The sequence below is a fragment of the Melozone crissalis genome, unplaced genomic scaffold (assembly GCF_028551555.1).
Source record: "Melozone crissalis strain CALT ecotype California unplaced genomic scaffold, PUWL_Pcris_2 ptg000424l_1, whole genome shotgun sequence".
Classification (NCBI taxonomy): Eukaryota; Metazoa; Chordata; class Aves; order Passeriformes; family Passerellidae; genus Melozone; species Melozone crissalis.
In genome coordinates, this window is record NW_026536152.1 from 143,568 (window position 1) to 158,706 (window position 15,139).

The 15,139-nt window shown below is 46.3% G+C and overlaps 1 protein-coding gene and 1 non-coding gene across 2 annotated transcripts; both read right to left on the reverse strand.

The window, feature by feature from the left end:
- Positions 1-502: 502 nt before the first annotated feature.
- On the reverse strand, positions 503-574 carry TRNAW-CCA (transfer RNA tryptophan (anticodon CCA)). Its single transcript has one exon. It is a non-coding gene; the product is annotated as a tRNA-Trp (tRNA).
- A 4,938-nt stretch (positions 575-5,512) lies between these two features.
- BLACAT1 (BLACAT1 overlapping LEMD1 locus) lies at positions 5,513-5,649 on the reverse strand. The gene has a single exon (XM_054294970.1). The coding sequence runs from the start codon at positions 5,633-5,635 to the stop codon at positions 5,534-5,536; it is 102 nt and encodes a 33-aa protein (XP_054150945.1). The 5' UTR covers positions 5,636-5,649; the 3' UTR covers positions 5,513-5,533.
- Between the last annotated feature and the right edge of the window lie 9,490 nt (positions 5,650-15,139).

A 15,139-nucleotide genomic window follows, 5' to 3' on the forward strand; every position in this document is an offset into this window, starting at 1 on the left:
TTATGTGTTATATGTTCGTGTTATATATTATATATTATATGTTATATGTTATATGTTATATGTTATATGTTATATGTTATATCATTATTACTTATGTTACATTATATTACATTACATTACATTATATATATATTATGTCATGTTATATTATATTATATTATATTATATTACATTACATTACATTATATTACATTATATTATATTATATTATATTATATTATATTATATTATATTATATTATATTATATTATATTATATTATATATTATATTATATTAATAATACTTCTTTCTACCCTGCCCTCCTTTCATGGGGACGAAAATGAAATGCAAGGAGAACCCACAGACGCCGGGGCGCTGCGTTCACCCCCAAATCTGCAGGATCGCAGCCTGAACCCCTCAAAACCTTTGAATCAAAGCCAGAAAATTCCCTTTCATCACAATTTTTTATTTTTTAAGATTTTCTTTCCGCGCGGTGAAAAAACGGAGCCCCGCCCGGGGCCCTGACCCCGACGTGATTCGAACACGCAGCCTTCTGATCTGGAGTCAGACGCGCTACCGTTGCGCCACGAGGTCCCGGCAGCGCCGTGGCCGCCCGTGCTGTTAAACCCTCAGCGCCGCCCCCGCGCCACCTCCCACAGCACATCAGCAATTCTCCGTGCACAGGGAATTCTCCGCGCACCGGGAATCTCCCGTACACCGGGAATTCTCCGCGTTCCGGACGTTCCGGTTTTCCCGGGATGGTCCCGGAGCGGCCGCCATGAGCACTCCGCTCCCGCCCGCCGCGTTGGCCCCGCCCCCTGCCCACAGCCGCACGTGTGGGCTGTACCATCCGCAGAGAGGCGGAGGGGTGGGGCGGGCCCACCAGCTGCGCACTGCAGCGGCGTGGAGGAGAAATCCCCCCTCTGGCCCGCGGTGGGCTGCGCGGTTTAAAGGGTCCGCGCACGGAGAGGGGCCCGGGACAGGCGGAGAGATGGGGGCGTTCTCAGCCTGCTGGAACCCAAGGCTTTATTTATTATTTATATGATAAATCTATTTATTTATTCATTTATTACAAAATAAATAATAATTTAATTATTAAGAAAATCATTATAATATTATATAGTATACAATAATATATAATATATGATATATGATATATGATATATGATATATAATATAATATATAATATATAATATATAATATATAATATATAATATATAATATATAATATATAATATATATATAATGAATGTATTATATATAATATGTAGTATATCATATATAATATGCACGTTATATGAAATTATATAAAATTATATATTTTATATATAATGTATAATTATTTCTATATTATATAGTATAATTATATATAATTACATGCAATATAATAAAATATATGAATAATTATCTAATATATAATATGTAGTATGTAATATGTAATATACCTAATAATTATATATTAAATAAATAATAAATTAATTATTTTTTAATGAACTAAATATTTCTCTGCCTGTCCTGAGCCTGACCCTCAGGAGAACTCTGCTTTTAGCCTTTGTCCATGCAGAAAGCTTCCAAGACTTTGGAATGAACTGGAACCTCTGAGTGTCTCAAATGGACAGTGGTGGATCCTTTCTGATTCTCCTGGATCCTTTCTTGATGTCCCTGGATCCCTCCCTGGTGCTCCTGGATCCCTCCTCCATCCCACCCTGATGTTCCTGGATCTCTACCTTCTATTCCTGGATCCTCTTCATTCTCCTGGATCCCTTCCCAATGTTCCTGGATCCTTTCCTGATATTCCTGGATCCCTCCCTGGTGCCCCTGGATCCTTTCTTGATATCCCTGGGTCCCTTCCCAATATTCCTGGATCCCTCTCTGATGTTCCTGGATCCCTCCTTGGTTCTCCTGGATCCTTTCCTGATATCCCTGGGTCCCTTCCCAATATTCCTGGATCCCTCTCTGATGTTCCTGGATCCCTCCTTGGTTCTCCTGGATCCTTTCCTGATATCCCTGGATCCCTCCCTGATGCCCCTGATCCTTTCTTGATGTCCCTGGATCCCTCCCCAATGTTCCTGGGTCCCTCTCTGATGTTCCTGGATCTCTCCTTGGTTCTCCTGGATCCTTTCCTGATATCCCTGGATCCCTCCCTGATGCCCCTGATCCTTTCTTGATGTCCCTGGGTCCCTCCCCAATGTTCCTGGGTCCCTCTCCATTCTCCCGGATCCCTCCTTGCAATTCCTGGATCTCTCCCTGGTGTCCTTGGCTCCCTTCCTGGATCCTTTCCCAGATCCTTCCCTGGTTCTCCTGGATCCCTCCCCAAGGAAAACAGGAACATTCCCCAGTTCCTCCTGGATTTGGAGGATTTGGGGAATGGATCACGGCAGAAAATCCTCCAGGAAAACGATAAATCCCAGCCAGCAATGCTCGTTAGGATGGGCCCAATAATTAATTATTCAAATTAACCTGTTGGGATTTTTCCCATCTGACTTCCAAAAGTTTGGCTGGGAGATTTCCTGACATCTCAGGAATTGTTTTGGGGTTGGTTTCTGCTTTACCAACCCCCAACTCCACATCCATCCCACTCCCAAATATCCACAATTTGCAATTCAGGCCTTTTTTAAATGTGAATTTTGGGGTTGGTTTTGAAGGACCAGCCAAGAAAAAAGAGGGAGCAAAACCCCTCAGCTTCAAATAACCATAAAACCCACACTCCAAAAATTACCATAAATATTTTATTTATTCTTAAAATTATTTATTAACGTATTAATTTATTAATTTATTTATTCTTGTAGCATAGGAATTCCTATAGGAAGCACTCTGCTCTGTGCGTGGAAGATGACTGTGCTTATTTACAAATGCCCCATTTATTTTTCCCCCCCCATAAATAAAATAAAAAATAATAAAGAATAATAAAAATAATAAAAAATAATAAAAAAATAAAAATAAATACCCCCCAAAAATAAATGTACAGTACAAGATTTATGGCTCCTGGGCTGGGAGACTCCTCAGGATCATCCTGGGAGTCCTTTCCCAAAGTAATCCGGGCAGCAGGGATTTAAAAATTACAATAAAAACAGAATTAATGCTTTGATCCAGGTCAGAAAGGCTTCAAGGAGGGTTCTGAGCCTTCCCCTCCTTTCCAGGGATCGATCCAGACTGGAATCAGGAAAATCGATGGGGTGGAGCAAAACCCCGAGGCAAAGCCTGAGGTTTAAGCAGGGCTTTGTTGAGTCAGGACCTGCTGCTGAGCTGGCTTTGTTCTTGCTGGTTTTTTGTGTGGTTTTTGCATAGGAAAAACCTGGGAGAAACAGGAGAAATCTGAGGGATGGGCGTCAGGTCCAAGCTGGTTTCTCTATATTAATATTTTCCTTCATATCTGTGTCCCTGTGGATTTATCCTGGAATAAACAAAGCTGAAATTCCACCTTTATCTTTACACTCCATATCAACTGCACAGCAGGGATTAATCCCAACATGTTAAAATCCTTAAACACATCCCTTTGTGACCACCACAAATCCTTGTGCATAAAAATAAAATTACATTCAGGAAATGCCCTTGGAGTTCCACCAACTTCCTTGGATTTTGGGGTTTTTTTGGCCCAAACGTCCTCCCCAAGGGCAGCGCTGGGGACGAAAGGTGGAACGGGCTCTGCTGATGTGCAAAAATAGGAACAGGACAAAATCAGCATTTCCCAGAAGCAACTGGAGATGTCCTGGGCACACCTGGAGCTTTGTCCTTGGCAGAACATTCGGAAAAACACCAAATTTTTGGGGCAGCCACCGATTATTTCGGCCTATAGGAAGACTGGGAATAGCTGGAAGAAAATCCTCCCTGCGGAAGGGAGAGTTTTGTCCAGGAGAGAAATATTAAAAAAGGGGATTTAGTTTTGGGGTTTTTTGGTTTTTGCTGGTTTTTTGGGGATTTTTATCTCTTGGCTGCCACCAAGGATGGGCAGGAATTGCCCAAATTCCCAATGGGAATGCGAGGAGGGCAGCTCTGAGGGAAGCTGGATCCTTTCCTTGATATGTTGGGGTTAAAAAAGGATTATTGCTGCTGGGAAAAAAAATTCATTTTTCTGCTTTCTCAATGAGGTGGAGGCTCCTTCCATGAACACCAGGAATCCGTGGCACTGGGATTTGCAGGAATTTGTGGTCCTGGCAGGGTGGCAATGGCACCTTGGTGACATCTTGGTGACATCCCCAGCGAGGACAGGGCGGGATCCAGCTCTGCCCCGGGAAGCCTGGGGAGAGGAAATAGAGAGAGAAACTGGGGCATAAATGGGAAATCTGGGGGATAAATGGAGAATCTGTGGGATAAATGGGGAATCTGGGGTATAAATGGAAATCTGGGGCGTAAATGGGAGAATATGGGGGATAAATGCAGAATATATGGGATAAATGGAGAATGTGTGGGTGAATGGAGAATCTGTGGGATAAATGGAAAATCTACAAGATAAATGGAGGATGTGTGGGATAAATGCAGAATCTATGGGATAAATGGATGATCTATGGGGTGAATGGACAATCTGTGGGATAAATGGGGAATCTGGGGAATAAATGGAGAATGTGTGGGGTAAATGGGGAATCTGTGGGGAAAAAGGAGAATATGGGGGATAAATGGGAGAATCTGTGGGACCAATGGGGAATCTGTGGGATAAACGAGAGAATATGGGACAGAAATTGAGAATCTTCGGGATAAAAGGAGAATCTATCGGATAAAAGGAGAATCTGTGGGACAAATGGAGAATCTATGGAATAAATAAATGGAGAATCTGTGGGATAAATGGGGAATCTATGGGATAAATGGAGAATATGTGGGATAAATGGAGAATTTGTGGGATAAATGAGAAAATATGGGACAAAAATGGAGAATCTACAGGATAAATGGAGAATCTGCGGGACAAATGGGAAAACATGAGGGATGAATGGGAGGATCTGTGGGATCCATGGAGAATCTGCGGGACAAATGGAGAATCTGAGGGATAAATGGGAAGATCTGTGAGATAAATGGAGAATATGTGGGATGAATGGGAGAACACGGGGGATAAATGGGAGAATCTGTGGGATGAATGGAGAATCTACAGGATAAATGCAGAATCTATGGAATAAATGGGGTAAATGGAGAATCTATGGCATAAATGGGAGAATCTGTGGGGTGAATGGGAGATTCTGCGGGATAAATGGAGAATCTCTAGGATAAATTGAAGGATCTGTGGGATCAATGTGGAATCTGTGGGATCAGTGGAGGATCTGTGGGATAAATGGGAGGATCTATGGGATAAATGCAGAATCTGTGGGGTAAATGGAGAATCTGAAAGATCACCGAGCAGATCACGCAGCCCTCCCATACTCCCCCAGCCCCTGATCACCCAGCTCCCTTCCCCTGCCACCACCACCCCACACCCTTTATTTCAGCCCCTGAGCCCCCCAAAACCCCACAGACAGGGCAGGCAGAGCTGACCCCACGGGGAGCTGCTCCTCGCAGGGCTGACAAGGAGACACCCGATGTCCCCCGGTGGTCCCGGCGTACCGGGGGGACAGGAGGGGTCCCGCCCCTCACACGGCCGTCTCCTGCCCCCCGCCAGCCTCCTCCTTCTTCCTCTTCATCTTGCAGAAGCCGTGGAGGCCACAGAAACAGGCGAAGGTGAACTGGGGCATCACCGGCAGCTGGAGAATCCGGTGACCTGGAGGGGACAGGGAGAGAAGGGAGGGCAGCAACTGGGGGTGCACAGCCCCAAAATCCCAAACTGGGGCATCACCTTGGGCTGGGACACTACACAACACAACATATCCATCCTTCCTTCCTTCCTTCCTTCCTTCCTTCCTTATATATATATATAAAATGAAGAGGAAAATTGTTTTCTTAGATAAATACATAAATATAAATATTTTATATAAAAATACAAGCATATATAAATATACGTATGTATAAACATAAGTGTATATATATAATATGTAAATATAAGTATATATTTTTACATATATAAAATATATACTTATATATTCTATATAATTTATTTCTATGTAATACATATAATAAATAAATAAATATGTAAATAAAATGTATCTATAAAATATAATTATTGTTATACATATATAATATATAATGTATATTATATAAAAAATTTATGTGTACATTTATATATATATATAAATTTTTTATATATATAAATATATATATATAAAAATATATATATATTTATATATATATTTATATATAAAATATATATATTTTTATATATAAAATTATATTTTATATATATAAATATATATATATTTATATATATATAAAATATAATTATATATATAATTGTATATACATATATATACAAATACATATATACATACATATATATATACACACACATATATATATATACATATACATATATATATATACACACATATATTTATATATATACACACATTTGTAATTTATCTGAGAAAAAGGCCCAGAAAGCCCCGGCTAATCTTACAGAGCATCTGCAAGGAAGAATCTTCCACCCTCCTGTTACCAGGAAGGAAAAAATTTTGTGCCAAGAGACGGGAGGGGACAAGAGAGGACAGAGGGGGACAGAGGGGGACAAGGGGGGTCAGGAGGGGACAGGGACAGGGACACTGCGGGGGCCGCTCCATCCCTGCCCACCCATCTCTGCCCCATCCTCTCCGCGCTCCGGAGCTGTTCAATAACCAAAATAAACCACGCTGCCCATAATCCCCCGAGCAGCCCAGACCTCCCAGGCAGGTCCCCTGTGCCACCCCACGTCCCCGTGTCCCCCCTCCAGCTCCTTTTACAGACACAAAACCCCCCCGAGAGCCTGGGGGGTCCCCCCAGGGCCCTTTTGAGATGTTTTCAGAGGGGTTTGGAGCTTTTCAGGCTGACCCTGTGCCTCGCATTCAGGCGGGGGACAATGATGAATGAGCCGCGGAGAATGGAGCGGCCCAGCTGAGGCTGTTCCCCTTGAAAAGGTGCAAAAAAGAGACGGTGGAGGAGCAGGAATAATGAAAAATAAAAACGCAACGAGCTGGTTTGGGGAGCGCTGACAGGAGCCAGCCCCGCGCTGCCCTTTCCATTCAAGGCAGAGGATCCCGGGGATAAAACCGGGAGAAAACGAGCGGAGCATTAAAAATGTAAAGCCGGAGAATTCTCTTACAGCCAAGTGCGTCACCCCGGGCCGTGTTTGTCACTGTCGCGGTGATGAATTGGGAGCTGGCTGCCATCAAAAAATGTCACTTTTCCCTGAGCCAGGAAAAATGTCTTTGTGAGCAGCTGGAGCCAGTCTGCCCCTCAAGAAAATTCCCATTTTTTCTGGGGTTGCCGGGCATCGGGAGCTGCTGGCACCAGGAGGGAAGGGCGCAGGGGTGGCCGGGTTCAGGTGACACTCGCAGGTGACACCGGCCCCTGGTGGGATGCTCAGGTACCAGCACCTTCCATTCCATTTGATTTTTCTCCCTTAGTTTTCCTATTTCTTGGAGATACTTTCTTTAAAAAATTCACTTTTTAGGGAATCTGTTGGAAAAAACCAGCAAGTTTTGCATTCGAATCCCTGGATTTCAGAGGTTTCTCTCCCTCAGCTTTCCTATTTCTGGGAGCCAGGTACCAGCACCTTTCATTCTAGCTGGTTTTTCTCCCTTAGCTTTCCTATTTCTCGGAGATACTTTCTTTAAAACATTCACTTTTTAGGGAATCTGTTGGAAAAAACAGCAAGTTTTGCGTTTGAACTCCTCGATTTCAGAGCTGCCTTTTGGCTCTTCTCTTACGGAAGGAGATTGTTTGTAATGGAAATCTGAGTTGTGTTTTAATTACGGAATGGAATTAAATTATTTGTGATGAAACAGAGAAAAAAGATTAAAAAATAATAATTTCATTTGCTTTTTGTCATAACTGCTCCATCCAGTTTTTCAATCAAAGCTGAATTGATTGAATATACCCAATATATTCCATTGGGTATTGAATTTACCAATCCAATACCCAATTGAATATATTGAATCTTGAATATTTTGATTATAGAATATATTGAATATTGAACATTCAGCCTTCACTGCTAAATCCTGGGCATTTCTGGGTGATGGGGATGCTCCATCCATGGAGTTTTGGAGGTTTTGGGATTTTTTTTGTTCCTTTAATTTTTAAGTACCCAAAGTTCAGCTCCTGCCTGTCAGAACTCTGTGTCGGGACATTTATATTTATTTTCTCTGATAAATTATATATATATATATATATATATATGTATGTATGTATGTATGTATGTATTATATATGTATATAGGTATATATATGTATATATATGCATGTATATATGTATATATATGTGTGTATATATATATACACATACATATATATATAAAATTTATATATATAAAAATATATATTATACATTATATATTATTATATAATATATAATATATACACTATATATTATATATAATATATACATACATATATGTATGTGTATATATACATATATAAAAATTATATCTCTAAATATATATATTTTATTTATACATATATATAAATAAAATATAGAATTTATATATAAATAAATAAATAATTTTTAAAATAAAATTCCTCATTTCTATGCGGACACGACCTGTGTGGACACAACCCCTTTCCCACACTCCTCATCCTCCTCTTCCTCCTCCCAGCCCCAATATCCACCCAATTCAACATTTTTCCAGCCAACTTTTCAACCCCATTATTTCCTACCCTGGCTTTTTATTTCTTTCCCCCCCCCAAAAAATATAAAAAACTCCAAAAAACTCAGATTTTCCCCGCTTCCAACCAACCCTGAGCCAAACCCCACTTCAAAGCCGCTTCTCTAATGAGCAGCCTTAAAAACCCGACAAGAGAGGAGGGGATAAAACCCGACCTGAAAAGCAGCTCCATCCCTTTAAGGGGAGATCATGAAGGGAGAAGATGTTGCCTGGCATGTTTGCAGAGAATCGCTAATTAAAACATCGCTCCTGCAAAGTCTGCTGATGCCATTGATTCTTTCCCCCCACACGGTTTAATTTGCTGCTGGCGAGGCGAACTCGCCAGGGCCCTCATTATAAAAATTTCAGCGGCTGCAGCTAATGGTTGTAATTAATAGGTGCAATAAATTTCAAATGGGCAGCCGGGGTGTTCATTAGCTCGGGGCTGACTCAGCACCGGTGGCCTCAACAGTTCCTAAATAATCCGTTCCCAGGAAACCAGGAGGAGGAGGAAGGTGGCACAACCGGTGCAGCCCAAATTCCCCACCCAAAAAAATAAAAATTTAATTTTTAAAAAATAAAATATCTGGCAGAGATGGATAAATAATTCCTGGATTTTTGTCCTTTTTCCCCTCTTTTTTTTTGGTGAATTATCAGTGCAAAACTTTCCCCGGTTTTCCCCAATTTGGGGTGGGATCAGCACGTGAGGAACTGAAGCCTCTGAGGGAAAATATTCAATATGGTTTGGGCCAAGGATATTTGGGATTTAACGTGGATTTTTATTTCCTGGTTCTTCCTGAGCACCATTTTCCCCCCTGGAAAATCCCATGTGAGCACCAACCCTCCCCTCAGAGGGGGCTGAGTGTCCCACAGGGCTCAGCTTTGATTGAAAAACTCTGCTTTTCTGCTCATTATCATCAGGCTGTAATTAAAATAGTCATAATTTTTATAATATTCATAAAATAATATTCATAAAATATTCATAATTGGCACCCAGGTTATCCCCTGGCACCGAGAGCAGCGGGGCTGGGTGACCCAGCAGGGAGGCGCTGCTGCTTCCCTGCACTGCCAGGCTGATCCCAGAGGGAATTCGGGGGCTGCAAATTGCAAAATTTGGGATGAATTTGGGAGCTGGTGCCCTGAGCCTGCACATTCCAAAACTTGGGAGCTGCTGCCTCTGTGCCTGCACATTCTAAAATTTGAGAGCTGGTGCTCCGTACCTGCACATTCCTGAGACAAAATTTTGGTGGAATTTGGGAGCTGGTGCACTGAGCCTGCACATTCCAAAATTTAGGCTGAATTTGGGAGCTGGTGCCTCTGTCCCTGCAAATTCCAAAATTTGGGAGCTAGTACTCGGTGCCTGCACATTCCTGAGCCAGAATTTGGGAGCTGGTGCCCTTGAGCCTGCACATTCCAAAATTTGGGTTGAATTTGGGAGCTGGTACCTGATGCCTGCACACTCTGAGCCAAAATTTAGTTGCTGCCTCTATGCCTGCACATTCCAAAATTTGGGCTGAATTTGGGAGCTGGTGCTCCATGCCTGCACATTCCTGAGCCAAAATTTCAGTGAAATTTGGGAGCTGCTGCCTCTGAGCCTGCAAATTCCAAAATTTGGGATGAATTTGGGAGCAGGTGCCCTGCGCCTGCACATTCCTCAGCCAAAATCTGGGACCTGGTGCCCTGAGCCTGCAAATTCCAAAACTTTAGTTGAATTTGGGAGCTGCTGCCTCTGTGCTTGCACATTCTAAAATTTGGGAGTTGGTGCTTCTGAGCCTGCAAATTCCAAAATTTGGGCTGAATTTGGGAACATCTGCCTCTGTGCCTGCACATTCCTGCCTGGAACTGCTTCACCTACAGCAGATCCCAAAATATCAACAGGAAATTTGGGGTTATCCCATCCCTGGAAGTGCCCAAGGTGGGGTTGGATGGGGTTTGGAGGAACCTGGGATGAGCTTTAAGGTTCCTTCCCACCAAATCATTCCAGGGACCATCCAGAGAGGATTTTCCTCCTCACCACAACATTTTGGGGTGCAACAAAGCCAAATTCCCAACCCTGGGGTGGTTTTGGTTGGTTGGCCCCGCTCTCCTCTCCTTGGCACCCTCACTCCATGATCCCATTCCCGTTTGGAGCAGTTCTGGGGGTGGGGACAGCGGGGCCAAGCCAAGCGTGTCCCCCTGAATGGCTCGGGGCAGGCATTGTCGCGGGTGAATTTTCTGAATGAGCAAATCCTCATTAAAAAATAATTAAAACAGCCCGGCGAGATTGGCTTAATTCCTTTCATTTTGACGGATGGTGTTTGGTTTTGATGATTTATGTGCCAGCTTTCCTGCTCTCATTGTTGGAACTCATGGGATTTCATGATTTTCTTCCTTCCACACCTCCTTGAGTCATGGGATTACAGCTGAACCTCAGCTTTTTTCCCTTTTTTTATTATTTTTTTTCCCCTCCAAGGACTATTATTTTTAAAGATGCATTCCAGGCTGGTGAAATAAACTTGAAAGCCTGACACCCAAATGAGTCAAAGCTCAGGAAGTGAGAAAAGAGAAACTAAAGAAGGGAGAAATTGCTCGTTTCCTGCTCGGGAGGGAGGGGGAAACCCCACGGGCGTGGGGGCTGCAGGGATGGGATGGGGTCTGTGGGAATGGGGTCTGTGGGGTGGGAATTGTGTAAATGGGGTTCGGATAAATGGAGTTTGTGGGATGGGATCTATGGGATGGGGTTTGTGTAAATGGGGTCTGTGGGGTGGGATCTGTGGGGTAGGATCAGCAGGAATGGGGTCTGTGGGGTGGATTTGTGTAAATGGGGTCTGTGGGGTGAGATTTGTGTAAATAGGGTCTGTGGAGTGGGGTCTGGGTAAATGGGGTTTGGGAAAATGGGGTGTGTGTGGGATAGGATCTATGAGGTGTGGTTTGTTCAAATAGGGTCTGTGGGGTAGAGTCTGTGTAAATGGGGTCTGTGGGGTGGGGTCTGTGGGGTCTGTAGGGTGGGGATTGTGTAAATGGGGTCTGTGGGGTGGGGTCTGTGTAAATGGGGTCTGTGGGGTGAGATTTGCGTAAATAGGGTCTGTGGGAATGGAGTCTGTGGGGTGGGGATTGCGTAAATGGGGTTTGGATAAATGGGGTCTGTGGGATGGGATCTATGGGATGGGGTCTGTGGGGTGGGGTTTGTGTAAATGGGGTTTAGGAAAATGGGGTGTGTGGGATAGGATCTGTGGGGTGAGGTTTGTTTAAATGGGGTCTGTGGTGTGAGGTCTGTGTAAATGGAGTCTGTGGGGTGGATCTGTGGGGTGGAGATTGTGTAAATGGGGTTTGTGGGATGGGGGCTGCAGGAATGGGATGGAGTCTGTGGGGTCTGTGTAAATGGGGTCTGTGTGGTGGGATCTGTGGGGTCTGTGGGGTGGGATCAGCAGGAATGGGATCTGTGGGGTGGGATCAGTGGGAATAGGGTCTGTGGGACCAGGTCTGTGTAAATGGGGTCTGTAGGGTGGGATTTGTGGAATGGGGTCTGTGTAAATGGGGTCTGAGTAAACGGCGTGTGTGGGATGAGATCTGTGGGATAAGGTTCGTGTAGATGGGGTCTGTGGGGTGGGGATTGTGGGAATGGGGTCTGTGGGATGGGGTCTGTGGGGTGGGGTTTGTATAAATGGGGTCTGTGGGGTGGGGATTGTGTAAATGGGGTCTGTGGGATGGCATCTGTGGGATGGGGATTGTGTAAATGGGGTCTGTGGGGTGGGGATTGTGTAAATGGGGTTTGTGTAAATGGGGTCTGTGGGGTGTCATCTGTGGGGTCTGTGGGGTGGGGATTGTGTAAATGGGGTCTGTGGGATGGGATCTGCAGGAATGGGCTCTGTGGGGTGGGATGTTGCAGGAATAGGGTCTATAGGGTGGGATCTGCAGCCCCCCCTCCTCTCCCACCCCCCCCAGACCCTGCAGACTTTGCCTCTGCACTTTTACAAATCCCGATTTGCCAAGCCCTGCCCTGGAATTGAACCCATCCTCCTCCTCCTCTCCTGCTCCTGGCCACCACCTCCCCTCCCCACCCCTGTGACACCGACCAGGCCACGACCCCCTGGCAGCTGTGGGGACAGCCCCTGGTGCCACAAACCCCAATTTCTGAGCTGCCCAAATTTCCCTGAACTTCCTTTTCCCCAACCTGGGCAGCACCCACAACCCTTGGAAATGCCCTTGGGAATGCCCTTGGGAATGCCCTTGGAAATGCCCTTGGAAATGCCCCTGGTGCCTTTCTGGTGCTTTTATTCCACGGGATGCAGGTGGGGATGCTTTGAACCGTATTGGAAAAGCTCCAAAACGCCAAAAAAACACAAAAAACCTCTCCCTCGGTTGGCGCTGAATGGGGATGGCCCTGCCACCCCGGGCGCCTTTTGTGTCCCCACCCCTCTGCAAAGCCCTGCAAGGCTTCAGTGCCCCCTTTCAGTGCTTGTTTGCCCCCAGATCAATCCCAGGGGTCGGGAGGGGCTCGGGGAGGCGGTGGGGAGGTGCCTGGAAGGTGCAGTCCCTCCCCTGTGTAGCCCATGGCTTTTCGCCCTACATGAGTTCGGGAAAGCATCACATAGGAATAAAAAGCCATAGGCCACAGCAGAGGGCTTGGCAGGAGAGGCAGCGGTCTGGGGAAAGGGAGGGGAAAGGAAAGGAGAACGTGGGGGAAAACAATTCTTTGGGATAAGCTGTCCTCGCTCCCTGTGAGCAGCTGGGAGCACAAACCCAAAACCAGGCTGGGCTCCCACCCCAGTACCAGGGTGAGATCCCATCCCAAAGCCATGGTGAATTCTCACCCCAAAACCAGGCTGGGTTCCCACCCCAAAACCAGGGTTGGTTCTCATCCCAAAACCAGGCTGGATTCCCATCCTAAAACCAGACTGGGTTCCTATCCCAAAACCAGGGTGAGTTAGTTCTCATGCCAAAACCAGGCTGGGCTCCCACCCTAAAACCACGGTGGATTCCCACCCCAAATCTAGGCTGGGCTCCCATCCCAGTACCAGGGTGAGTTCTCATCCAAAACCATGGTGGTTTCCCATTCCAAAGCAAGGCTGAGCTCCCATCCCAAAGCCAGGGTGGATTCTCATCCCAAATCCAGGCTGAGCTCCCATCCCAAAGCCAGGCTGAGTTTTCACCACTAAACCAGGTTGGGCTCCCGTCCCAAAACCGCAGAGGGTTCTCCCCCAAATCCAGGCTGGGTTCTCACCCCAAAACCAATCTAGGTTTCCATCCCAAAGCCAGGCTGGGCTCTCATCCCAAAGCCAGGCTGTGTTCCCATCCCAAAGCCAGGCTGAGTTCCCCCCACAAAACCAGGGTGAATTCTCATCCCAAATCCAGGCTGCGTTCCAATCCCAAACCCATGGTCAGTTCCCATCTCAAATCCAGCCCGGGCTCCCATCCTAAAACCAGGCTGGATTCCCATCCCAAAACCACGGAGGAGGAGCCGCTGGAGCCCACAGGATAAATCCCATTTTAGGAACAAAGATAGATCCCATTTTTAGGGACAAACACTCACCTCCGAGTGCCGCTTCCCCTCCCTCATAGAAGAGAATCCTGCAGATTTTCTTGTGAAAATCTGACTTTGGGGCCACCAAGGGACCGGGCCAGGAGCGGGAGCTGCAGGAGCTGCCCCAGAGCTCACCTGGCTGCAGGGGCGGACGCTCGGCCAGGTTCACCCAACAGAGCCGCCTTTGTGGCTCACACAAAGGCCCAAAGAAAGGTCTGGCTGCCAACCCTCCTTCCCCCCCTCCCGGGCCTTTTCGGGGGAGGTTCCGTCTCTGGAGCCACCAAAAGAGGCGCTCGGGACAAGGTGACGCCACCAGGAGCCGGGCTTGGCGCTGATCCCTCGGGAAAACCTCGGGGAAGCTCCTGGGGTGGCACCAAGAGTGCCCAGGTTGTCCCTAGACGAGCTTTCCACACCTGGGGTGGCACCAGGAGTGCCCAGGTTGCCCCTGGATGAGCTCTGGACACCTGGGGAGGCTCCTGAGGTGACACCAGCAGTGCCCAGGTGTCCCTAGGAGAGCTCTGCACACCTGGGGTGGCACCAGCAGTACCCAGGTTGTCCCTGGATGAGCTCTGGACACCTGGGAGGCTCCTGAGGTGACACCAGCAGTGCCCAGGTGTCCCTGGACAAGATCTCTGCACCTGGGGAGGCTCCTGGGGTTCACCAGGAGGGCCCAGGTTGTCCCTGGCAGAGCTCTACACACCTGGGTGGCACCAGGAGTGTCCCTGGACAAGGTCTCTGCACCTGGGGAAGCTCCTTGGTGGCACCAGCAGTGCCCAGGTGTCCCTGGACGAGCTCTCTGCACCTGGGGGTGGCACCAGCAGTGCCCAGGTTGTCCCTAGATGAGCTCTCCACACCTGGGGTGCCATCAGGAGTGCCCAGGTGTCCCTGGCCAAGCTCTGCGCACCTGGGAAGGGTCCTGGGGTGGCACCAGCAGTGCCCAGGTGTCCCTGGGAGAGCTCTCTGTAC